The sequence below is a fragment of the Anabrus simplex genome, chromosome 7, assembly GCF_040414725.1.
Source record: "Anabrus simplex isolate iqAnaSimp1 chromosome 7, ASM4041472v1, whole genome shotgun sequence".
NCBI lineage: Eukaryota > Metazoa > Arthropoda > Insecta > Orthoptera > Tettigoniidae > Anabrus > Anabrus simplex.
In genome coordinates this window covers 59,407,676-59,434,020 of record NC_090271.1, presented here as the reverse complement: position 1 = coordinate 59,434,020, position 26,345 = coordinate 59,407,676, and the positions used below count along the sequence as shown (strand labels likewise).

The 26,345-nt window shown below is 38.7% G+C and overlaps 1 protein-coding gene across 1 annotated transcript in view; it reads left to right on the top strand.

Moving 5' to 3' along the window:
- Positions 1–25,073, top strand: part of LOC136877239 (dimethylglycine dehydrogenase, mitochondrial) — a 95,383-nt gene extending 70,310 nt beyond the window's left edge. The window contains exons 14-18 of the mRNA XM_067151099.2: positions 773–905; positions 4,413–4,546; positions 10,243–10,374; positions 14,390–14,494; positions 19,566–25,073. Coding sequence (XP_067007200.2) covers positions 773–905; positions 4,413–4,546; positions 10,243–10,374; positions 14,390–14,494; positions 19,566–19,664 — 603 coding nt within the window. The 3' untranslated portion in view covers positions 19,665–25,073. The remainder of the gene's footprint in view (positions 1–772; positions 906–4,412; positions 4,547–10,242; positions 10,375–14,389; positions 14,495–19,565) is intronic.
- The last annotated feature ends 1,272 nt before the right edge of the window (positions 25,074–26,345 follow it).

Genomic DNA, 26,345 nt, shown 5'->3' with positions numbered 1-26,345 from the left:
ACTTTAAATGTTGGTAGCACATAATATTTGTGAGAATATTTGTGAGGAATTTTTCTCCCTATTAAAGTTGAACAAATCAAAATTAAGATTAGCTTACAGATGAATATTTAAAAAGGATTATGACTGTTTCAGCATATTTTGGCATCTTCTAGGTGAGAAATGATGTCATACTTCTGGTACAAGATAGTTCTTTATTCTACATGCCGACTCTCAAAGTGTATGTTCAGTTAATGTATTGTTTTTGTAGCACATTCATAAAATTCATATCAATTTTAATAAAATGTATTGGTCTGGATCACACATTGAAAGTGGTGGTGCACTGTGCTGATTAGCCCTATTTCAACCTTTACTTTGTAATGTCACTGGGTTTCATGTAGATTACCGTAAGTTATATGGTCTGAACACCAGTTTGAGTTTGACACCTCAGGTTCAGGCAACTTAAGCCAAGAAAGCACTAGGATGGTTTTCTTTTTGACTTAATGTTCCCTTTTGTTGTAGATTAATTTTCCATACACCTATGTCCTCCTCGATAAATACACAATGGTGAAAATCACATCAGAATCTGTTCTGTGGTTCTTGATATTAATCCAACACTAATAGACAGCCATCTACCAGTGACATTATTGTGTAATATGGATAGATTTAAAAAGTATAGAGAAATAAGCATTTATTATTTTTCAGATCAGCTGATAACACATAACATCATACTATTTACACAGTAAGTACTTTGATATAGCAGACCTGAGGAGTTACTGGTGTCATTCTGTTCCAGCTTAATATAGGCTCTGTACCTGTGACAGCTTTGAGAATCACATATACTGGAGAACTGGGGTGGGAACTGTACTGTGACAGAAGAGAAATGACCAGTGTATATTCATATCTTCTACAAGCAGGTCAGGAGTTTGGTGAGTATCCGATAAGAAGTAGTAGTGATGAAGTATCTGTATTTAAATGGATAGCAAGACCCAGTTACTAGTCAGACTGAGGAGAGTATAGGCTGCTTATAATTACTACCATGCTAGTTTTAATGTTTTCGATTACTATTCCATTTTCTCAACTGATTAGCCCTATTTCAGCCTTCATTTGGCAATAACACTCTGTTTAATGTTTATAAATGATGTGAACATTTTGTTCTATTTGTCCTTGTGCTGGAAAAGTGAATCTCAAGCAACATGTACCAGTTGCTTCAGATGCATACTCTGTGGTATATTGGGTTACCACACCTGGCAACTGCTTTGGTTGGAAAAAAAACTGAAGAGAGAATCACAATATGTTGCACGTTTCATTACAACAGATGTTCAAAATAGCCCCCTCCCGTTCTGCATGCAATGCTACTATTCTCTTGCACTTTCTTTAACATTGCCAGAGTGATAGCTGCTGTTGCTACATGAAGTTTACACACAAGATCAGGCCTGTTTGCAGGCAAATTTTGTAAATTTCATTGCATAAATAGCCCCATAAAAGGCTCATAATGGTTAAATTGGTCAATCTTGGGGGAGAACCAGGAAAGCCAAAACAACATAAGACACTACATATGTAAATTTGCAGCAATTAAGTAACAACATAATTTATGTGTAGGTGTGGACTACTCTCTTGTTCAGATATCCACTCGCAGAAAGTCTCGTCCTGGACACAGTCATCCAGTTGTAGGCAGAAAATTGTATGCTTTTTTGAATGGGTGCCAGTGCAGATTATGTTTAATAATTCTATCCAGTTTAACATGATGTAATCCCAATATGTGTGCCACAGTTCTAGAATATCGTATGAAAATCTACAGCAACCCTTGCCGTGTCCTCGATGGATGAGCTGCTACATGAAGTGTACCATGCTTGAATTGTCTCTGGTCTACATTCCAGAATTTTATATTCTAGAGCGAAAATACAATATTGCTATTTCACAAAAGATATGTCAATTTAATGTTATGCAGAGCTTCAAATAGGTGTCTTACATTTTAGTAGAATTGGCAATATCCAAGTCCGTTATCTCCCAGTCAGGGACCTATAGATATACAATGTTTTTGACAGACCTATGCTTTACAAACAACTTGTATATACTACTACGTACTACTACTAATATGTAGGTTGAGTCATAAGTCATGGCAACTATTTTTTTCTCACGAACAGGAGAAACATGGAAAATCTAAGATAAGTATGCATTTGGAAACGTATAGTATGTACTTGTGTATGATGCCACTAGATAGTGTATGTTAACAACAGTGTGGGTCTAAGCATGCCCCCAAGTTCAGTGTGTGAGTGAGAGCGTCACAAAATGGAAGTCAACAAGCAGGAGCAACAATCGTATATTAAAATAGGAGTTCTCTGCGGCAGAAATGCATGCCAATGACATGCAGAGCTGCGGGAAGCTTTAGGTGTACATGCCATACCCTATAAAACAGTGGCAAGGTGGGTGGAGACGTTCAAACGGGGTAGAGTATCAACTGCCGATTTGCCTCGCCCAGGCCGTCTAGTGTCCATGGACAAAGATGTATGGATAATGGTGATCGATGAGTGTTTACATGAGGACAGGCGCTGGACTCTAGCGGAATTGCAAGAACATACAGCAATACCAGCGGCAACAATACAGCGCATTTTACACAAGGACCTACAGATACGTAACCTTTGTGCAAAGTGGGTGCCATGTCACTTAACTGAGGTACAGAAGTGGACTTGTTATGAAACATGTCGCATTAATGCGGAGAGGTTTCAGCAAGAAGGACAAGCCATGTTGAATCGCATTATTGCAGTCGATGAAACATGGGCACGTGCTTATGAACCTGAACTGAAGAGACAGTCAAGTGATTGGCGTCATCAGGGGTCACCAAGGAGACTCAAGGTTCGACAAAATCAGTTGCCCAATAAGATTATGGTAATCCTGGCATATGATTTTCACGGTGTTCTTGTGTGTCATCCAGTGCATGAGGGGCACACTGTCAATGCAGTTTATTACAATTCCTTCTTGTTGTACCAATTGCACTGTGCAGTGCGAACCAAACGTCCAGATCTTTAAGACAACGCTATAATCCTACACTGTAACGCAACAGCTCACACAGCTGCCATCGTTCAGCGTCGCTTACAACGGTGGGGATGGGAGGTTCTTCCACACCTGTCTATTTGCCTGATCTGAGCCCATGTGACTATGATCTAATCCCCAAAGTCAAGAAGCCATTATGTGAACAATGGTTTGCTGACAAAGAGGACATCGTAGCAGCATTTCGGAGAGAGGTGTCACACGTTAGCGATACACATGCAGCGAATGGTATTCAGTGCCTGCCCCAGCACTGGCAACGCACAGTGGAAACAATGGGTGATTATTTTGAAGGTCTTTAACCAATGGAGACCTGTCCTTTGTACCTAGTCTTGTGTATTTGCTGTCTATACCATAATAAAACAATGTTTACCAACAGCCTGTGTTCAGTCACTTTCCTACGATAATCTTCTGCAGTCAGAATTTGTCTTCAGGCACTATGCATAAGTACATGCCCTATATTTCCAAATGCATATCTTAGATTTTCCGTGTTTTCTCCTGTTTGCGAGAAAAAAAAAAATTGCATTTGGAAATATAGGGCATGTGCTTATGCATAAAGCCTGAAGTCTAAGCCGGCCAAAATTAAATAAAAATATAATATTTTCTCCAGGAAGTGGGGGGGCGACTGCCCCCCCCCCCCCCAATCACCGCTACTGTTTAGAGTAATGCTCTCTATTCTCACCATACCGCATAGCAATGCAGAATGTGAACGCGTATTCAGCCTTGTGAAGCAAAATAGAACAGAGTTCAGATCATCCATGTCCATTGAATCTCTGGAGTCTATTTCTATTTTGAAGACCAGGAGTTCTGGTCCCTGTTATGACAAAACATTTTCTCAAGACTTTTTGCAGGAAGCTAAAAAGGCCACAACTATGACTTTAAAGTCGAACTAGCATGTGATTGGCAGTATGTATGATATTATTTCTTGCCTGTGTTATGTTAAACAAGTTTTATTGGGTAAAGCCTTTTTCAATTATGGCATATCTGCTTAATTTATCAAGGAAGTTCTGTTATGTATGCTCCAAACCAATATTCACCATGCCTGCTGCTGTTTAACATGGATTTCTTCTTCATTGTTATGTTCATCTACAAATCATTGGCCTGTGATGTAAGTAGATATGATTTTATTGAAGTAATCTGTTTAAAGCATGAATTATTGTATTTTGTAGCCCAGAAGTATTATTATTTTCATCAAGCTGGGGTATGTTGAAAATCGTTAGATTTTTTGTCGCACATGAGTTTTACTGGTAGCCCTTTTCAAAAGTTGGCAGGTATGAGGAAGCTTGAGAAAATGTTTCACTAAATATTGTAATAATTATTCTCAGCATTCCTAATAAACATGGAGTTCGGAAGAAGTTTCAAGTTTTGAACTGCTTGTCTGTTTCCAGGTATCAATGACTTTGGAACTCTGGCTCTGAATGTGCTCAGGATGGAGAAAGGATTCCGCATGTGGGGAGCCGACATGAACAAGGACACATCACCTCTGGAGGCAGGACTGGGCTTCTTTATAAAAATGAAGAAGGTAAACAGTCAAAACAGAAATTCATATAAGACTTCAATTATTGGAACAATAAAAAATTAGCTATGAACTAAATGTACCCCTGCTCTCTATACCAGGGGTTTTCAGTTTTAAGGGCCCAAGGGCCACATTGGAAACCTTAGGAGGCATGTTCGTGGGCCGCACTTTAATAATTGGTCAATTTTCGTAAAATTCCAAATAGAACAGAGGTGCCAGTATGAAATAATATGCATAGTTCAATTGGAAGGTTTAATCATTTTAATTGCTTCAAACCCTATTTTGTAATTGTATAAAAGTGAAATTAAAAATAAACACTATTATAACCAGGGCAATTGAATTTGGAAGAAGAGCACCCAAAAATGTCAGTTCATTTGAATTAATATTTGACAAAAAAAAAGTACCAAAAGACAAACTGAAATTAATAATGCATTCAAAACAAAACTTGAAGGAAGACAATTTAGTGGGAGTAGTGTGAAGGGAACAACGATATACAATTGTGAGAGCCTAAAATCACAGCAATGTACTTCCAGGAGTACTTCCATGAAAATTTCTTCAAGTGTACAGCACTGTGTACCAGCCAGTACTACCAGTGAGAGAAAAATGAAAAATTGAAACTGCTTCTTGCACCAATGGCAATTTTATTAAAGTATTCTTGGTGTTCATTGCATGCTACATTGCATAAAATGTCCAGAGTGAGGGTGGTATGGAGTTCAAGAATTGGTATGGATCCCATAGCCATTTTTATAATGGTTAAGACCTAGCACTGGCATTTGTGAGGGCTCATTTCCTGCCGAAGTTTGGATTTTAATTTTTTAAATGAAAAGATAATGTATTCAACCCAAGTAATAACTTAAGAACAGGAAATAATATTAAAGAATGAATTAGTTCTGACTTAGGTCTATAAAGGGTATAAAAATGAATACTTTTTTGAATGAGCTATGAAATATTTTTTGTAAATTTTCTTCACATTTCTTAAAATATTGCTTTGTGGACCGCTATTTGGAAACTCCTGATCTATACGGTATTTAACTCATCCAGCATATGCTGATTTTGCTAGTGTTCGGGTGTTAGCAAGTGTTCAAATGAACTTTCAGATTAAACATTCCTACCTAGGATCCACCAGGTTTCAAACCTCACCCATCCAGCCACTTTTGTTAATTAGCTTTTAAACAAATAAAGATTCAAATACATTAAAGTGTTCTTTTATAGAATTTTATTTTAAATCAATCAATGTTATACAAGTAGTCATGGGAGTGATACTGTAAGAAACTAATCTATGTTGGTATGGTCATGTCATGCACAGTGATGAGTAGTCTGTGGCCAAATTAGCCTTGAATCCTCTCCTGGAAGGAAGCTGTCCCCTTGGCAGACCCAGGAAATAGTGGCTAGATTGAGAGAGGACATAATATTCATCAACGTGTTCATTAATGACTTTCAGTTGGCAGAAATGGCTATCAACAAGATGAAAAATATACCCTGCTCTGCAGGGAAAAAAGCTAAGTAGAAGACATATAAATCAGTAATAACTAATGAGAATTGGAAATTGAAAAGAATCATTTGTATAACCTTAAAATGAAACATATAACAGACTGATTGAGAAAAAGCACATCTAACATTTGCATAAACCCATTCATCACTATAATGGAAAGCCTGCTTCCTTATATACTTACATAAAGTTATGTCAAGGTAGCAGGTAGGGACCTTTTTCGGAGGTATCCAGAGACTGGTGCCCCTGCTTATGTGAGTCCCAGAGCACACTGACCCGGTGTGTAACATCTGGTAAGAGTCCCAGCTCAGGGTTACGAGTGAAGACCTCAATGATATCTGCAGCGGAGAAGGTGGACTTCAGTATGGTGGAGATGGCGGAAGAGACAGCCCTGGACTCGGAGATAAATAAGAGTACTATCTAAAGAGGCCAATGGCTTTGGGCAGATGAAACTCTTTAGGAGGGCCAATGGTCCCTCAGTAGAGGAAATGCTACTGAAACACCATTACTCAACAGTTTACTCGGCGGAGAAGTTGGGCTTCAGTGTGGCGAGTGAAGCGGAAGAGTCTTGAGTCAGCGGCAGTCCATTGCAGGTTTGGTGTTTGACACCATGTCTCATGCATATGTGCCATGGTGAAGGATTCTGAAATCATAGTGTGTGTGGATCACTTCCTGGCAAGGTGTGATCCACCTTAAAAAATCCACACCAGTGGTACTTTCTTCAGCTGTCACTTTTCACTCCAAGTCCAACTGAAATGGGATAAGGACAGTGAAGTCAGGTTCTCTGGGGAAACTTGAAGCCTTCAGTTTGGACTTGCACGTTGGCAGCAGGTGTGTGATGGTCGTCTTTACAAGAATTTTGACTACTGGAGAATTTGTCCCTGCACCTGTGTTTGGGCAGGACTATTTAGGATCACTGCTGCCCACTCCTAAATGGGGAAGGCCCTAGAAAAGGTGGGTATTGGAAATCACACTTTTTGAAACAATCAAGGAAAACAATTTATAATGGCAACATTGCTTGACACAAAAGAGAGTGTCAGATCTGAAAGGAGAACAGCTCTTGTTGCCCACAAGCTTACTGGATTGAATATTGATGTAGCTGCAATAACTGAAACAAGATTATCCAGTGAAGGTAAAGTTATTGAATCTAGTTCAGCATATACCATCTCTTGGACGGGTAAGGAGGATGGAGAGCATCGTATTCATGGTGTTGGATTCACCGTGAAGACAAATGTAGTTGCTAATCACCAGCTTGTCCCAAATGCAGTTAGTGAAAGACTGAAGACTCTCCGTATACCACTCTCCGGTGATAGTTACATGGCTCTCATCTCAGCTTATACTCCTACTTTAGATGTTGATGAAGATGCTAAAAACCAGTTCTATAACTTGCTTTCCACAACCATCTTCAATGTACCAACTAAAGATAAGCTCTTCCTACTAGGTGACTTCAGTGCTAGAGTTGAGAAGGATAATCTGCTATGGGACAATGTGATGGGCAAACAAGTTGCAATGCCAGTGGATTGCTGCTTCTTGGTCTATGTACCGAACATGAACTTTACATAACTAATACGCAGTTTCACCTACCTAATCGCCTCAAGACCACATGGATGCACCCTCGCTCTAAGCATTTGCACATCCTCGATTACATCATCACTCGACAATGTGATAGGAAGGATGTCCTTATCACCAGGACAGCTAGAAATGTTGACAATTGCTGGACGGATCACAAGTTGCTATTCTCTTATCTTAGAATCGGTCTTCTCCGTAATCCACCCAGGCAGAAGTTTGATACATCTAAACTTCGGGATGGATCCACTGCCATTAATTTCCACAACATGATCTCCGACATGCTGGCAAGTGCTCCAGTCAACACAAAGAATGTAGAGCAGGAATGGGCTACATTGCGGAAAATAATCACAGAAAGATGTAAGACAAGACGGGTTTGTTGGCAACAACAAAGAGATTTTGAGTGTCGTCAATGCTAAATGAGAAGCCCATCTATCCCTTCTTCAAGATCCATCTTCAGGCGCAAAGAAAGTGCCCTTTTGTGAACTCAAGCATAAATATCAGGGGCAAATAAGAGAAATAAAGAACAACTGGTGGCAGCAGAAAGCTCAGGAACTGCAAAGTATGTCTATGCAGGAATAATGGAGTAATATGGCCCAACTTGTTCCTCCTCTGGTACACTAAAAGCTGCTGATATTGCTACCACTATTACTGATAGTCAAGAAATCCTAAAACATTGGAAAGAACATTTCTCCACTCTTCTCAATCAGAGTTCAAATGCTACTGAAGACTTTCTTGATGATGTGCCTCTACATCACCACCAACCATGGATGGCTCTTCCACCAACATTCAAGGAATTCAAAGCTGCTCTCAGTAAACTGAAACCTGGCAAGGCCCCTGGCCCAGATAACATTCCTCTGGAACTGGTTTGAAGTGGAGGCCTACCTCTGAAGACCAGACTTCATACTCTTATCCTCTTAATATGGGAAACCTGCAAAGTACTTGGCGACCTTAAAAATGCCACTATCATTACTCTTTTCAAAAAAGGTGATCATAGTGTTTGTGACAACTATCACGGCATATAATTGCTATCTATAGCAGGTAAAATTCTTGATAGAATTTTTCTCAATCGCCTGGAGATTATTTCCGAGAGGATCCTACCTGAGTTGCAGTGTGGGTTTGAATGTATCCCTTGAAATATTATTTCCCTATTTCTCCTTCCTATAAATGTGTATTTGTCCTCTTGATTTCCAACTTTATCTTCATATTATGACCTTTACTACCTTTAAAAGCTCCCTGCATACTTATTGTTTTACTAAAATTTCATTCTGGCTTGGAACATTCCGCTTATTCAGAATATATAGAGATTTGAGGATTTCCACCCAATCAATATAATAGTTAATCACTCTTAGTGATTAATTACATTTAAAAAAATATGCAGTGCATGTTTTATCTCCTAGGGGACATCTTCAGCTGCATCATACAGTTTAAATTAAAATAAACATAACAGACATTGACAACAATCTAGTATAGTTACAACTTTTTAAGTCCTAGAATCAAACTAACGTGTATGTACTTAGTACGGTATGTATATAACTGTTGTTTTAAAGGTGTTTAGTGCTGATAATTATGTTGTTTTTGTCCCTTAAAAATAAACCAATTAGACCAACTAATAAGGGAAAGGGCCAAATTGGATTCACATACAGTGTATTTAGTAGTGTATTTTGGGAAGGGAGCCAGTAATATGACACATAATATATTTTGTATGCCAGACAATTGTAACAGTTTGCTAATCTGACTTGGCAGAAAAGAAGAACAACCATCAGAGCTTGGCATATTTGATGAAAGCAGGTTGGTTGCAATTTTTTTCAGGAACACCTGATTCATATCCAGAGGCAGTTTCATCTATATTTAGCCTTCTCTATCACAGGCAACAAGGCACAGGGACGAACTTTACCAAACTTTACGTAGATTTGGGATAAATCTCTCCACTGCAGTGTAGGCCTATGTACTGTAGATTTCTCAAGAGTTCACAGGTCCATAAAACTTTGAAACAGCACTCCAGCAATGTTTGAAGTGAGCCAGGATAGTGTCTGGCGTCAAAAAGGTCTGTCAACAACACTTTCACATTCGTCTTGATCTGCAGCACTATCTTCAGTCCAAGCGAATCGCCATAAACTATCTTCTTTATTTGGTACATCTGTGTAAACGTTTTCCCCAGTTTGAAACAGAAACAAATACATTGCTCATGATATTCAAATATCTTGGCAATTGCAACACATACAGGTACTCAACACACTCGCAAACTGACAGCTGCTGAATGATAACTAATTGTTTCAAAAATGCACACCATATGCCTAGTTTTTTAGGAACAATACCACTATTTAGTAGTACTTATCGGAAACCGTTAAGAATTTGGTTTTTTGTACCATTTTCAGAGTCTGGTTATTTGTTGACCAGGCTTTTATGTGAAGATGAGGATTGTCCTTCTCTTCTCATGTTTCCTTGTTTGTCCTTGTCTCCTCTTTCTCTTCCTCCCCTGTTCCACAGTCATTGTGTGTTCCTATTCACGTCCCTATCTTTATATATAAAACTTGTTATAGAATCACTCTAATACGACATTCAAGAGACTGGGTGTACTATGCAATGTGTTACTGTTATCAATAAGCTGTCTTCAAAAAATTGTCAATGGACTCTTACCTTTTAGGAGAAATTCATTGGGCAAGAAGCACTGCTCAAGGAACAGAGAGAAGGAATAAGGAAGGTGTTGGTACCTCTGGTTTTGGAGACAAATGATGTTGACCCCAAAGGTGATGAAGCTGTATGGTGTTCTGGAAAGGTTTGCCATTTTCTTTTAAAAATATTCTTTTACATTCCTTTCTTCATAACACATTTCTCATTTACTGTATTTCTCTGAATCCAAGACAATTTTTTCCCCTCAGAATTCAATGTGAAGGATCAGGATCGTATTGCATTTGTGACTTAACAGTAATGAACACCATTGGCAGCTACCATGGCAGCCACACTGCTTCCTTTTAACCCCTGTGTGTGCATGAAACTCACTGACCTTTAGCCTTACTAGCCACTGAAGCTAGCAAAACCGGACAAGCGAGATGTGTGTCTAGCGGCAGCCGGTTGTACCTGACACTTAGTAGAAGTAACATTTTTTAAACAGCAGGAATATTTTTGTGATGGATCATCGTATTGTACAGACATATGGAACAATTAATACTGACAAGTTTTCAATGGGTTCTCATTGATATTATGATGTCAGTTTCAAGTTAATGGTTATTAAACACATAAAAACGAAGATTAATTGTGTACATCTAAAGAAATGAATTTCATTTTATGGGTTCGTATTGAACAAATTAAATTTGTATTGAAAAGTTGGAATAACTCACTTATTATTTTATTTGGTTTAATTGTGTACACACAAGAAATACATCTTAACTAAAGTCAATGCTTGATGTAAAGAAAAGGATCGCTTTAAAAATTCATACTCCAAAACAAAGGCACTCAATGGTACACACCAAGGATGCTTTAAAGACATTGAAGATGAAATTGTGATGCATGTGCATGAAAAAATGCAAAGACAGAATGGCCTTAACTCGAGATGCGATATGAATCACAATTACAGAGTTTTCTGGCGTTCTTACCTAATTAATCTATATATATAAAGTAGCTTGTCCTGACTGACTGACTGACTGACTGACTGATTCATCATCGCCGAGCCAAAACTACTGGACATAAAGAAATGAAATTTTGGGGATATATTCATATTAAGATGTAGGTGCTCGCTAAGAGAGGGTTTTTGGATATTCCGTCGCTAAGGGGGTGAAAAAGGGGGGTGAAATTTTAAAATGAGTGTATCTATATCTCAAAACTTTAAAAGTTTACAGATGTGAAAATTGGTATTTAGAATCTTCTTTAAAAATAAAGAAACACGTATTTTTTTGTTTTCGGAAAATCGCAATAGGAGGAGTGAAAAGGGGTGAAAAAGCGGTTGAATCCTGTAATGAGGCTACTTATATCTCAGAAACTGAAGATATTACAGATCTGAAAATTGGTGTTTGGAATCTCTTTTAAAAATAAAGAAACACGTATTTTTTGTTTTTGGAAAATCCAATTCATGGGGGGTGAAAAGGGGGTGATTTTTTAAAATGAGTGTATCTATATCTCAAAACTTTATAGACGTAAAAATTGGTATTTAGAATCTCCTTTAAAAATAAGGAAACACGTATTCTTTTGTTTTCGGAAAATCCCAATAGGAAGGGTGTAAAAGGGTGAGTAATGGGTTGAATGCCTTTAATGAGGCTACTTATATTTCAGAACCTGAAGATATTGCAGACCTGAAAATTTGTATTTGAGATCTACTTTAAAAGTAAAGAAACATGTATTTTTTCGTTTTTGGAAAATCCAAATATTGGGGGGTGAAAAGGGGGGTGAATTTTTAAAATGAGTGTGTCTACATCTTAAAACTTTAAAATTTACAGATGTAAAATTGGTACTTAGATTCTCCTCTAAAAATAAAGGAACACGTCTCTTTTTGTTTCCTTAAATCCCAATAGGAGGTGTTTAAAAGGGTGAAAAATGGCTTGAATGCCTTTAATAAGGATACATATATCTCAGAAACGAAAGATATTACAGAACTGAAAATTTGTATATGGGATCTCCTTTAAAAATAAAGAAACACGTATTTTTTAGTTTTTGGAAAATCCAATTAATGGCGGTTAAACAGGAGTGACAAAATGGGGTGAATTTTTTGAAAGACTATATCTACAGATATCTTGGAAACGTAAAATGTTACAGACGTAAAAAGTGGGTGTTTGGAATCTCCTGTAAATGTACAGAAACATAGGTGATTTGTTTTGGAAAACTCAAAAGGGGTGAAATTTTAAAATGAGAATTTTAACAGTATATCTCAAAAAACTTAACATGTTACAGAAGTGAAAAATGGTATTTTTTATCTCTATTAAACATAAAGAAACGTGTATTTTTAGTTTTCGGAAATACCACTTGGGTGGAGCGGGGGGGGGGGGGGTGTAAAAGTGACTGAAAATGGTGTTGAATTCTTTTAATTAGGCTACTGATATCTCAAATATGAAGATGTTACAGACGTGAAATTTGATATTTGGAATCTGCTTTAAAAGTAAAGAAACACGTATTGTCGGAAAATCCAATGAAGGGGGGGGGGGAGGTGAAAGAATTGAAAAATTAATTGACTTAATTGTATGAGAATACATACATCTAATAAAAACTAAAGTTGTTACAGACGTTATAATTCGTATTTGGATCTCCTTTGAAAACAAAGAAAAACGCGTTTGGGGGGGGGGGACCATCTTGGAGGGCGGGAGTGTAAAGGAGTTGAATTCCTTTAATGAGGACACATAAATCAAAAACTGAAGAATTTTGAGTCGTGATAATTGGTATTTAGAAGATCCTTTACTATTAAAGAAACAAGTATTTTTTGCGGGAAAATTCACTTGGGGAGGGGGGGAGTAGTGTGAAATGAAGTGCAAAAAGTAAATTATTTTTATGGGGATACTTATATCTCAAAGCTGAAGGTAATAGACGTGAACATTGGTGTTTGGAATCTCCCTTAAACATAAAGAAACAAGCCTTCTTTTATTTTTTCGTGGGGGGGGGGGGGAGGTGGCGGTAAATAAACTTAACGGCGGTGGGGTGTAGAAGGAGGTGAGACCAATTGATTTTACTGTTATTAATGTACTTATAAGGATCCTCCGTTGCTCAGACGCAAGCGTGCCGGCCTCTCACAGCTGGGTTCCGTGGTTCAAATCCCGTTCGCTCCATGTGTCATTCGTGCTGGACAAAACGGAGGCGGGACAGGTTTTTCTCCGGATACTCCGGTTTTCCCTGTCATCAGCCATTCCAGCAACACATAATAATAATAATAATGTTCCGGACCGTCGTCAAATGTGCGGACCGCGCTGGAAACGGCTCCTGGACGGGTAATGACTAAGAATGCAGCCTGGCCGCGGGTTCAGTGCCGCCAAGGCACCCAATATGACACCACGCTGGATCTCCTGAAGGATTTTATCCATATTAAAAATGATTATAGGAAAAGATGGCACAGATTTACGGACCCAACTGACCGGGAGGAATACCTGAGCCTAACCCGAGAAGTACGAAATCGATTGTTGAAAAGGAAGATTGAAAAATGGGAGGAAACGTGCCGTAAAATAATAGAAAACGAGTCAGATCGGGAATTTTGGTGGATTCTCGCAGAAAACGAGTCCGATCGCGAATTTCGGAGGATTATCTAAAACAATAAGCATTCAATTATAAATTTCAGTATAATACCGTAGCGAAGCACGGGTATCTTGCTAGTATTATATATGTTGTAAAGTGTATTTATTTACTTCTAAACTGCAATACTACTTTCGATCCATGGATCATACTCAGTTGCTTAAACTAACAATTAAAATCATCACTAAACACACATGACATGCGAAATGAATGCGGGCTCGCGAAGTGGCGCAACGAAGAGGAATTCCCAGAACTTTCAAAAACAGTATCAGATATCTCTAATGAAAAATGATTAGAAAAGCAGGTAGAATTTACACGATACTTGAGTGTGCTATTTTTCTCAAATTAAATTTTTAACTTGATCTATATAAAATTATGTTTCACAAAGCACTTTTAAAGCCTGATTTGATTTTTATTTTGAAGGAGAAATTGGGGGTCATCTTGCATTGAGAGTTGTCTAGGATTCAAAGATATACAGTATTTTCTTACAGTATCAAACTTTTATTTAGGTCTGCTTTTCTGATTCAATTTGAAAAATAGTAATAAATTTGTACTTTTATATTTCTAATGTTATTTGGTTTTGGCAGGTTGTAGGAAACACAACATCAGGTTGCTTCAGCTATTCGTTGAAGAAACCACTGGCATTTGCTTATGTACCTCCCTTCCTCAGTACACCTGGCCTCCAGCTTGAGGTGAGTGTTACAGTACGTTAGATTTTGTGTTATGGAAGGCAAAGACTTGACAAATGGTGTGTGTGCAGAAATAAGAGAAAAGACTGAAATTATTGAAACAAATGAGGTACGAATCATATTTTTATATTACCTAATATACATTCAAGTTTCTGTATTAACTGATTGATATGCCTCCATGTGCAAAATTTGAGATAGGGGTATTCCATGTGAAACAGCTCCGCAAAATAACAGTTTTTTTTTAATTTAGAAAAATAAAGTGGTTAGAGATATTTATTTCTGCACAATATCAGATTCCTCTTTCTAACAGTCTTCATTACATTAATTAATAACTAATTCATTACATATGTATGTGAAACATTATTCAAAACAACAAACACAGTTGCATTAGATAGAGTAATCAAGTTAGAAAGGAGAATAGTGAGAACCTGTTTTTAAAAAAATTATCAAGTAAACAGAGTTTGGAGACTAGCTTCCAATGAAACAGGTTATAAAGAAGTAGGACCTGTGACCAGCACAATGAAAAAGAAATGAATATCATTCTTAGGGCATCTAATATGGTCACCAGGAAAAATAATCAGTAGAAAAATAATAGAAAAATTATGGAAGAGCAAGAGTGAGAATAATATTAGATGGATCACAAAACTTAAAGAAGATATGAGAGAGTTACATATTATGATAGAAGATTTAAAATACAAAACAAATACACTCAAGATATTGAAAGATAAACACACTAGACTACAGACGAAAATCAACAAGCAGAGAATAGGAAGACTGATTCCAGAAGCAGAAAGAAAATTATGTTCAGAAAGTATGAAACAGTACTGGGCTGACAAAAAGAAGGAAAACTTCCATAAACCTGACTAAAGTAGTCTTATGTCGGCTATATACACTATGTGATCAAAAGTATCCGAACACCCCCAAAAACATACATTTTTCATCTTAGGTGCATTGTGCTGCCACCTACTGCCAGGTACTTCATAGCAGTGACCTCAGTAGTCATTCAACATCGTGAGAGAGCAGAATGGGGGCTCCAGACGGACTTCGAACGTGGTCAGGTAATACTGGGTGCCACTTGTGTCAGAAGTCAGTACGCGAGATTTCCACACTCCTAAACATCCCTAGGTCCACTGTTTCTGATATGATAGTGAAGTGGAAACGTGAAGGGGCACATACAGCACAAAAGCTTACACGCCGACCTCATCTGTTGACTGACAGAGACCACTGACAGTTGAAGAGGTTCGACAAAAGTAATAGGCAGGCATCTATCCAGACCATCACACAGGAATTCCAAACTGCATCAGGATCCACTCCAAGTACTATGACAGTTCGGCGGGAGGTGAGAAAACTCGGATTTCATTGTCGAGCGACTGCCCATAAACTACACATTATGCAGGTCAATGCCAAACGATGCCTCGCTTGGTGTAAGGAGCGTAAACACTGGATGATTGAACAGTGGAAAAACGTTATGTGGAGTGACGAATCACGGTACACAATGTGGCGATCCGATGGCAGGGTGTAGGTATGGCGAATGCCTGGTTAACGTCATCTGCCAGCGTGTGTAGTGCCAACAGTAAACTTCGGAGGCGGTGGTGTTATGGTGTGGCCGTGCTTCACATGGAGGGAGCTTGCACCCCTTGTTGTTTTGCATGGCACTATCACAGCACAGGCCTACATTGATGTTTTAAGCACCTTCTTGCTTCCCACTGTTGAAGAGCACTTCGGGGATGGCGATTGCATCTTTCAACATGATCGAGCACCTGTTCGTAGTGCACGGCCTATGGCGGAGTGGTTACACGGCAATACCATCCCTGTAATGGACTGGCCTGCCCAGAGTCCCAACCTGAATCCTATAGAACACCTTTGGGATGCTTTGGAACGCCGACTTCATGCCAGGCATCACTGACCGACATCGCTGCCTCTTCTCAGTGCAGCGCTCTATGAAGAATGGGCTGCCATTCCCCAAGCAACCTTCCAGCACCTGACTGAAGGTATGCCTGCGAGAGTGGATGCTGTCATCAAGGCTAAGGGTGGGCGAACACCATATTGAATTCCAGCATTACCGATGGAGGGCACCACGAACTTGTACACCATGTCCGGATACTTTTGATCACATAGTGTATATAAAAAAAATGTTGAATAGAGTATATTTTTCTGACACTCAACTTTTTACAGAAATGTTATGAACAAACTATTAAAGGTAGGACTTTCATTTTTACAGTTCTGAAAACATTTTTTATTTTTTTTATTTGAGCAACATATATTATTCCTGGAATTTTCTCCAATCATCTGGGGTCAGTTCTTTGTATACTGTATTTAGCTCTGTATTAGGGCCAGATGCCTTTCCTGCCTCCAACCCTATGTATTCACCATTGCATATTTCTGTGGTGGTTGGTAGTGTGATGTACGCAAGCAAAATTAACCAGACAAAGTTAAAAAAACCTGACCAAGCCAGGAATCGAACCTGGGGCTCTCTGACCATTGAGTGAAGGAGCCGGAGAAATTTGACCAACTTCTCCAGATTAAAAAAATAGTTTGAAACTCACTACGACTTCCTGTTCAAAGCAGGAGATATACTGCATTCAAGAAACTTTGAAGGTCTTCCTGTGTATAATATGTTCCACATCTCCTCCTAAATCACTGGAGCAAATTCCACCAAACTTGGTACATGTATGACTTACTACCTGGAAAAAAATACTGTGGGGGTAAGACACCCCGAGGGGTGGTGGTAAGGAGGGCTGACATAAAAAATAACCTAAATTAATGTTGAATCCACAGTTTCTGGGGTCGCTGAGATGAATAGTAACACTCCAGATGTCATTTAAATCCAAATTTAGCCCCCATCAGCAAGGGGGGATATTGAGAAGGTGTGAAAAAGAAAATGTCCAAAATGACTGAGATTATCGACATACTGTATGTATGTATGTTCCAGCATGGTTCTCAACCAAACTTGGTACACATATGACTGACTATCTGGAAAAAATATTACTGGGGAGTAAGACACCCCTAGCACCTGTACAGGCAGGGGTAAGGTGGGGTGAAATAAAAAATAATTGAAAACCACTGATATTAGTTACAATTGATAAACTTCATCTCTGGGTTCCATATTGGCACTTATAAAAACAACTTTATTCCTTAATAGAATATAAACTTCCCAAACCAAAAATAAAAACCCATGGCACAACAGCCCCAAAGGGCAATGTCCTACCAAGCAACCACTGCTCAGACCGAAGGCCTGCAGATTATGAGGTGTCGTGTGGTCAGCACAACGAATCCTCTTGGCCGTTATTCTTGGCTATTCCAGGGCCACTATATCACCGTCAGATGGCTCCTCAATTGTAATCACATAGGCTGGGTGGACCTCAAACTAGCCCTCAGATCCAGGTAAAAATCCCTGACTTGCTCAGGAATCAAACCTGGGGCCTCCGGGTAAGAGGCAGGCACGCTACCCCTACACTGCGGGGCCAGCCAATATAAACATCTGGTTCCAGCTATTCAGTACTTCATTAGACCATTTATATTTAAACAGTCATATAAACTAGGACATGTTTCAGCTCATATTGAACCATACTCAGCTTGAAAAATACAGGCAGGGGATACCGTGGGTGTTATTCTACCCTGCCTGTCGTAAGAGGCGACTAAAAGGGGCCTCAGGCGCTCTGAACTTCGGAGCGTGGGTTGGCAACCACGAGGCCCTCAGCTGAGTCCTGGCATTGCTTCCACTTACTTGTGCCAGGCTCCTCACTTTCATCTATCCCATCCGACCTCTCTTGGTCAACTCTTGTTCTTTTCCGACCCCGACGCTATTAGGTTTGCGAGGGCTAGGGAGTCTTTCCTTTTCACGCCCTTCATGGCCCTTGTCTTCCTTTGGCCGATATCTTCATTTTTCGAAGTGTCGGACCCCTTCCATATTTTCCCTCTGATTAGTGTTATATAGAGGATGGTTGCCTAGCTGTACTTCCTCTTAAAACAATAATCACCACCACCACCTTGAAAAATACAATGTTGTGCATGAAATGTTTACAAAATTTTAGCCTTTAAATTTGCACATTATAAAGTAGTATTGAATACATATTAAAATATTTTTTTAAATTAAAAAAAAATGTTGATGGATTGATGTGTATAAAAGAAAAAAGATATTGCATTCTAGAATTCATTTATGTTGATCTGAGAACCTTATTGTCAATAAGCCTGTGAAGTTTTTATTGTTGTGTCTCTTAAGTAGGTTATGTGAACCTAGAATGAACAGGGGAAAATGGAAGATGAGTGGTTGTACTGTTTGGGATATTGAGCAAAATGAAAAAGTGCTTGAACTTACATTCTGTTTCCCAGCCCCTGTTGCTGTAGTTATCAGATGAAATGGTCATCTAAGCAAGTGGGTACTGTTGTGTGTTTGAGTTTGTTGACGAGGAGAGGTGGAGTTGGAAGGGTGGTTAATTGTCTGATATGGAGCTTGTGACTTGCTTTGCGTGTGTTGTGGGAAATTTGAGTGTGTTGTTAAATAATTTGTCATATAATATGTTGAAGATTTAAACATACAAAAAGATCAGAGATTCAACTCCACGTACAATCTCAATGAAATCACCAAGTAAAGCAACATATATACGGGATCTTGGATGAAAGATGAAAAATTGTGTTTGACTGGGATTGACTGAAAGGTGCCAGGAGTTGAGCAAAGTTTCAAGGGTATTGTAGTATTTTTAGATCTTGTATGTGAGGGAAGCATAGGTGTGACAAAGGGCTAAAACAGTAAGATCATCTACCTATTGGTATAAACGTAAAGGGGCTTTAGGGTGTGGAATATCGTACATAAATAGGGAGTACAATAAAGGAAATGGAGATCCTTGTGGCAAGACAGAGGTTATTGGGAAGGTATAGGAATGGGTACAATGAATTATAATTTCAGCGTGTTGGAATTTGAGATAATTATAAATGAAGCATAGAATATTGGTGGGAAGCAGAAGGTGACAGAGTTTATAAAGGAGGTCTGGACTCTCTATTCACACAGTTCAGTTGATCTTTGGAGAATCAGAATTTTATTTCTATTACAGAAAGTTATGTTATGTTGTTACAGGTTGAACTACTGGGACAGCACTGTTGTGGCACAGTCATGTCAGGTCCAGTGTTGCAAACTCAGCCCATGAGGGAGAAGAAGAAGAAGGCTGCTCCATAATAGCTTGTATGAGAACTGATACACAGCTACTTAAAATAGCCTCTTAAGGGGATGATCGTGTGAAGACTACACAACAGTGAATTACTTACATTCAACCCAGTCCTAAGTTTCCTCACTATTGAGCTTTATACTGTATTTACCTGTGTAATTTTCCTGCTTGTTTAGCATTCTATTAACCTCAAAAATACCAATGGAATTCCACTCCATTTTCATTATAGTCCTTTGGCAGTCGCTGGCATAGAGATGTTCTCCTTCAAAGAGAAAGGTTGTACCTCTTCATGAATCAACACAGCTGCCCTCTTCTTGCTTTAAGTTTTTTTTTTGCTATTTGTTTTACGTCGCACTGACACAGATAGGTCTTATGGCGACAATGGGACAGGAAAGGCCTAGGAATGGGAAGGAAGTGGCCGTGGCCTTAATTAAGCTACAGCCCCAGCATTTTCCTGGTATGAAAATGGGAAACCATGGAAGACCATCTTCAGGGCTGCTGACAGTGGGATTCAAACCTACTATCTCCCGAAAGCGAGCTCACAGCTGCGCGCTCCTAACCACACGGCCAACTCGCCTGGTCTTCTTGCTTTAAACTGTAATGCCTCAGCTACCGTATGTAAGCATTTTAATTTGACACCATCTGGCTGTCTGCTTGTCAATTTCAACATTCCATTTTACATTACTCTAGGCCCACTAGATGACAGAGTAAACCAAATCTCTCTTGGGCATCTATGGGTGAGTTTTAATTATTTTTTCAGGTGAACACCAAATGTATCACCACGGATCTTTTACATGCTAACATCATATGACATTGAGTGTTGAATGGACATTTTTTCCGCCCTTCAAAAATCCGACTACCTCTGCCGGGTTTGAACTTGTTATCTTGGGTTCCGGAGACTGACACTCTACCACCGATCCACAGAAAGAGATTCCTACATTGTTTTCTTTGCTATCACCAGCACCTTTAACTGTAGCATGTTGTGTGAAACTGAATAGCCATCATTTCTTAATCCAGTTTAATGGTTTTTATTCAGTTTGTAGATACTGGCCTGATTATGGTCTCTGAAGTGATCATTCTTGGCATGCTGCAATTGTTCATTTTGTAAATGTCAGGCATACATGTGATGGTTCTACACAAAACTCACGCACAGCAGCACGATTGCTGTTATTTCTGTGTATGCAATCACTGTTAATTTAAACTGTGCATTGTAACTCCTAGAGCCTCCGTGGCTCAGGCGGCAACATGCCAGCCTCTCACCGCTGGGTTCCGTAGTTCAAATCTCGGTCACTCCATGTGAGATTTGTGCAGGACAAAGCGGAGGCGGGACGGTTTTTCTCCAGGTACTCCGGTTTTCCCTGTCATATTTCATTCCAGCAACACTCTCCCTTATCATTTCGTTTTATCTGTCATTCATTAATCATTGACCCAGAGGGGTGCTACAGGCTTCGGCAGCCGGCAAAATTCCTATCCTCGCCGCTAGATGGGGGATTCATCCATTCCATTCCTGACCCGGTCGAATGACTGGAAACAGGCTGTGGATTTTCATTATAACTCCTGTTTTTCTTACCTATCGTTAACCATTATTCACTCACGTGTATAAAATTAACACAGTGCCTGTTGTATTTTATAGACCAAGTATGCATCTCAATTGCGCCTTTGTAATACCCTAGCTAAATCAATACTTTGCTGTGGATTTGAGGCATAGACCTTAAGATCTCAAGACTTGTCTCGAATTACAGCATGAGAAATGACATTCATGCATCGTACAGCAGAGTATACAAAAGTGGATCATAAAAGGAATGAAGAGGTGCTAAAAGAACTGAAAGTACAACCGGTAACTGACTACATCTACAGTTATCAGGAAAGCTGGAAACATTATATACAAAGGATGGGACCTGGCACATTGCCAAAACAGATTCTTCGATACCATCCCAGAGGAAAAAGATCTGTAGGATGTCCGATGAAGAGATGGAGGGAAAATGCAAGATTGTAATGGGACACATGGCTACATACTAACTGATGATTGGCCGACAACACAACAGATGTTTTCATGAGTGCACATTTTACAGAAAGTAAATAAATAGAGAACACACTGATGATGGAAAACTTTTACATAATCATGGCGTGAAAGAATTATGGAAATTTGTATTTTCCCCCAGATTTCCGTTTCAAAATAAAGAGTGGAAAAATTAGGTGAGGGAATAAATTAGGGGGATAAATATGGTAAATCACAACCACCATGTTCACTATCACTGAGGCTAGAAACTGATTTGTTGAGAAACTCACAATCCTGTACTTGTACTTTGTATTAAAAGCAGATGGTTGTCAGTGTATAATAAAATGATGCTAAAACTGCTATAGCATTAAAAATAGAAATGCAGAATTTTTTCTAATCAAAGCCTTACTTCAGTAAATTTCAGTTCATTGGATTTGGACTTCTTGTTTACTTTAAGCACTTTTTCAAATTGTGAAAATTTTCAAGGTTTCATACTCAAGAAGAAAGATATCAAGAACAAGATTGGGAGAAAGTTACAAGAGAACAGTAGTTCATGAACAGACAAAGATGGAAGGAGCTCGTACACAACACCTGGGCACCTGCCTCCAAATTTGTACGCACATTAAATATACTTTTTTACCACATGAAGCTCTAGGAATTTTTATATTTGACATTTGCTACTTCACTGATTAGTAATTAAAATTTAATTGCATAATTATAAACTTTTAACAACAATGTAATATAATGTAATACCACAATTTAGAGTTATATTAAGAATTGCAGAGTTTTAGTTTTGCATTCATCATCATCATCATTGTTGACCATCTCCTGTTGCCCAGGTGTTGTGTACGAGCTCCTTCCATCTTTGTCTGTTCATGAACTACTGTTCTCTTGTAACTTTCTCCCAATCTTGTTCTTGATATCTTTCTTCAGCAGATTGGTCCATTTTTCTCTGGGTCCGCAGTGGTAGTGGTGGTAATTACTGTTTTCCCACTGGTCTTTTTCCTTTTATTTCTCTTTCATATTCCCTTCTTGCAGTCCTGCGGTAGGGAGTTTCCTATTCCGACCTCCTCTCTGACTTTTTCGTTATTGATGTTGCCCTTTCTGGTCTTCTGTATCATGGTGCGTAGGAAATTCATTTCTACAGCTTGGAGTTTTGAGTTTGTTTTGTCTCATTAACAGAGACATACATGAGGATGGGTGTATAGTAGGATTTACATAATGTCATCTTAGCTTTCAGTGGTACTTGTTTATCCTACAGCAGTTGTCTTACTTGGTGGTAAAATTGAACCTTACTAATTCGACTGTCCACCTCATATTTTGCAAGGTTGTCTTTCGTTACTATACGACTCAAGTACTTAAACTTTGAAACACTATCCAGTTTGGTTTATCATCTCCCCTCTCTAACTTCATCACCACCGTCTTCACCTTGCTGATATTCAGTGGCAGCTGGTGTTATCTGAAGCTGGGTATTGCACCAACATTTTCAATGTGACATATTAATATGAAAAGCTGACAGAAATAACAAGCAACTCTACTGTGTTATCCTTAAGCAATGAACTACATTCCTATTAAAACTTAAATAAATCCAGTAATGAAAACACAGGAAAAAAGAGGATAATTATACAGTACAACTAGAGTTATTCTTGCCTCACTTGAATTGAAAATTTGGCCTCCTGTTTTTTATTGTAGCAAAATTTGATAATATTGTTGGTGGTCTGATATGGTGTACCCTAGTAGTGTAGAAAAGAAATTATCATTGCAAGAGGAGAAAAAGCAGGAATGAAGTCATCTCCACAGAGTGTTGCGATCTAATGGGGACATTGGAATTGTTTCTCGATAAGGCGCTTGCTGATGTCCTGCAACATGCAAGGACTGATATTGACGAGCGTGTTACCTGATGCTAGATACAGGCTTAGGCTCGTCACTGCTGAAACTACACTGACCTGCGCTGTCCTCTTGGGAGTTGCTGTAGGAAAGCAAACCCTCTGACTTTGATTCTAAGCTGGCAGCATTCATTAGTCCATTATGAAGCATTAGTACATTGAACGATCAAAGATTTTAATATATTTTAGAATATATGCCAGGTATATTAAACTATAAAATTAGAAGAAACGATGTAAATGAAGTGTAAAATTATTGGGAGTTGCGCAACACTGCAACAGTACCATGCACTGTCCCTGCTGATATTTAAATCATGTCTCTTAAACTTTCAACTCCATTTCTGCAGCTTTTCTTCCACATCATTTTCGCTTTCACCCCAGATCATCACATTGTCTGCAAAGATGAAAGTTTAAAAGTCCTGCTGCTCCTTCCATTTTGAATGCCTTTATTATGGCATCCATCACAGTGATAAATGGGGGGGGGTGACAAAGCACTGCTGTGCTGTACTCCTCTCTTCATTTCAAACCATTTGGACAGTCTGCAACCAACTTGCACACAACTTCTGGTTTTATCATATAGTATCTTCACTTTTCCAATAAGACTGTCGTGAAGCCGCAGCTCTTTTAGGCATTTCCAAATACGCTCCATTGGTATGCTATCATAAGCATTTTTGATGTCTAGTAGTTGTAGAGAAAGTGATTTCCCTTTTCCCCAGTGCTTTTCCATTAACACCTGACAGCAAAGATAAGGTTTGTAGTTGTTCTTCTAAGCCTGAAACCATATCATTCCTCTTCCAATAAAGGTTCTACAATTCCTCTTAATCTACTCTCTGATTTTTTTCCAGAAGTATTAGACCATGAGAGAACAGAGTATTTCCATGGTAGTTGATACATTTCCATTTACACCCCTCCTTGAAAAGAGGCATGATTATACCCTTCTTCCAGTTTTCTGGGATAGTGTTTTCCTGCCATACTGTGTTGAGGAGTGCAAAATTTCATATCTCTGGATATAAGGAGTATTGTTCCAAAGTGTCCACTGAACAAAATTCTACAAGAGAAACAAAAAACTGATTATAGAAAAAAAAAAAACCATACAAATAATCACAAAGTAGCTAAAGCATAGTTGTTCTATGGGAAGCATGCAGTCAGGAAACACAACATGATTTGCTTTAGTCCACATAGCAACTGAGGCTTTCACGGCCGGTGTTACAAATCACGTCAGTGTTTTGCGGGCTTGTAGGCTGTGGTCCAGGAGCATGTGATGGTCCCAACATTTCACCGAAGACTGCATTTGGCATTATCAAGGGTTAACAACAATTATAATAGGAAATTATTTATTGTCAACCTATTCAATACTATCCAGAAAATGAAATTGTTTCAGAATTAGATTTTGCAAGTTGGAAAAATACTTCGGATACAGTAAGATTTGACCTGCATGGTATGATACAGTACAATTTTACAACTACTTAAATTATGGAACTTTATTGTAACTGAAGGAAATTGATACTTTTACAAGAAAATAAAAATGTGTAAAATGACTTTTTCATATTTAGTGCTCCCTAACCCAGTAATCTTGCTCCATTGTCATACTGCAACTGAGTTCATCTGTCCAGTGTTGTAAGTGAATGGCACCTATTTTACTGAATATCCAACATAAGAATGCAATGAATTTGCATTGTATTCAGCATAACAAAATATATTCATGCACACAACATGATTTGCTTTAGTCCACATGGCAATTGAGGCTTTCATGGCCGGTGTTACAAATCACACCAGTGTTTTGCAGGCTTTGTTTCTTGCATCATTGTTTATATTCCGGGTTGTCATTTTATTCAGGCCTATTTGCAGATGCAGTCTGACCTTGGGAATGCACTGCTCACGTGCTGACATTCCAGTCCCTTTGCCAAACAGACGCGCACACATTCTCATGCTTCAGCATGAATCAGACGAATGGACAAGGCTACCTTAGACATGTTAATTAGCAACTTAGCATCTTAACAAATTTTCATTAACTTGTAGCAACTCTTCTTTTGAGATGTTGGCTATTTCTTCCCTTACACATGCTCAACTGAACAGCACCACAGGCTTACTGTTGAGAGATTCATTCCCACAGGTACATACAATTCACTCGCCCAGTAACGAATAGCAATTAGCTTGGAATGAAAGGCCAGCTGAGTACAATGAAGTAGAGAAGTGGTCCACCGAAGAGACTGGAGTATTGGCAGGCAAGCAGTGGTTGCCCATAGTGCAGCTGTAAGCAGGCTCTGATAGAATGATGTCCTTGTATAATAATTGAAGCAGGCTGAATACAAATGACTAGTGTGATGACTCCCTCTGAATCACATGTTCTTTGCCACCTGCAGTGCTGCTGTCGATTTAAAGGCAAGTAAGTGCACGTTTTGTCATCTTAAAGCAGAAGTGTATAAAAAATTTCCAATTTTTTTGATAGATCTAAATGTGCAACATATCTGGCATTAGAGAGGTAGAACATATATTTAGACATATGTTTCAAATTACTACTATATGTGAATATGTCTATAACTTGCTATGTCCTGAGTTGCAAGTCGGGTTACGATAAACAGTCTGATGAAAAAGCATTTCTTTTCACCCACAAAAGATCCCACTCTATTCACCAAGATACTAAAATCATAAGTGCAGCTCAGAAAGAAATTTGCAGCAAGCTTTCCTTTGATCAGCCACCGTTATCCAGTTGGAAAAAAGAACAAATTACCTTCTCTCAGCAATTCAAAAATGAACGTAATTTTTCACTTCTATGGATGTATTATTAAACATGCAAGCAAAGTGACTGA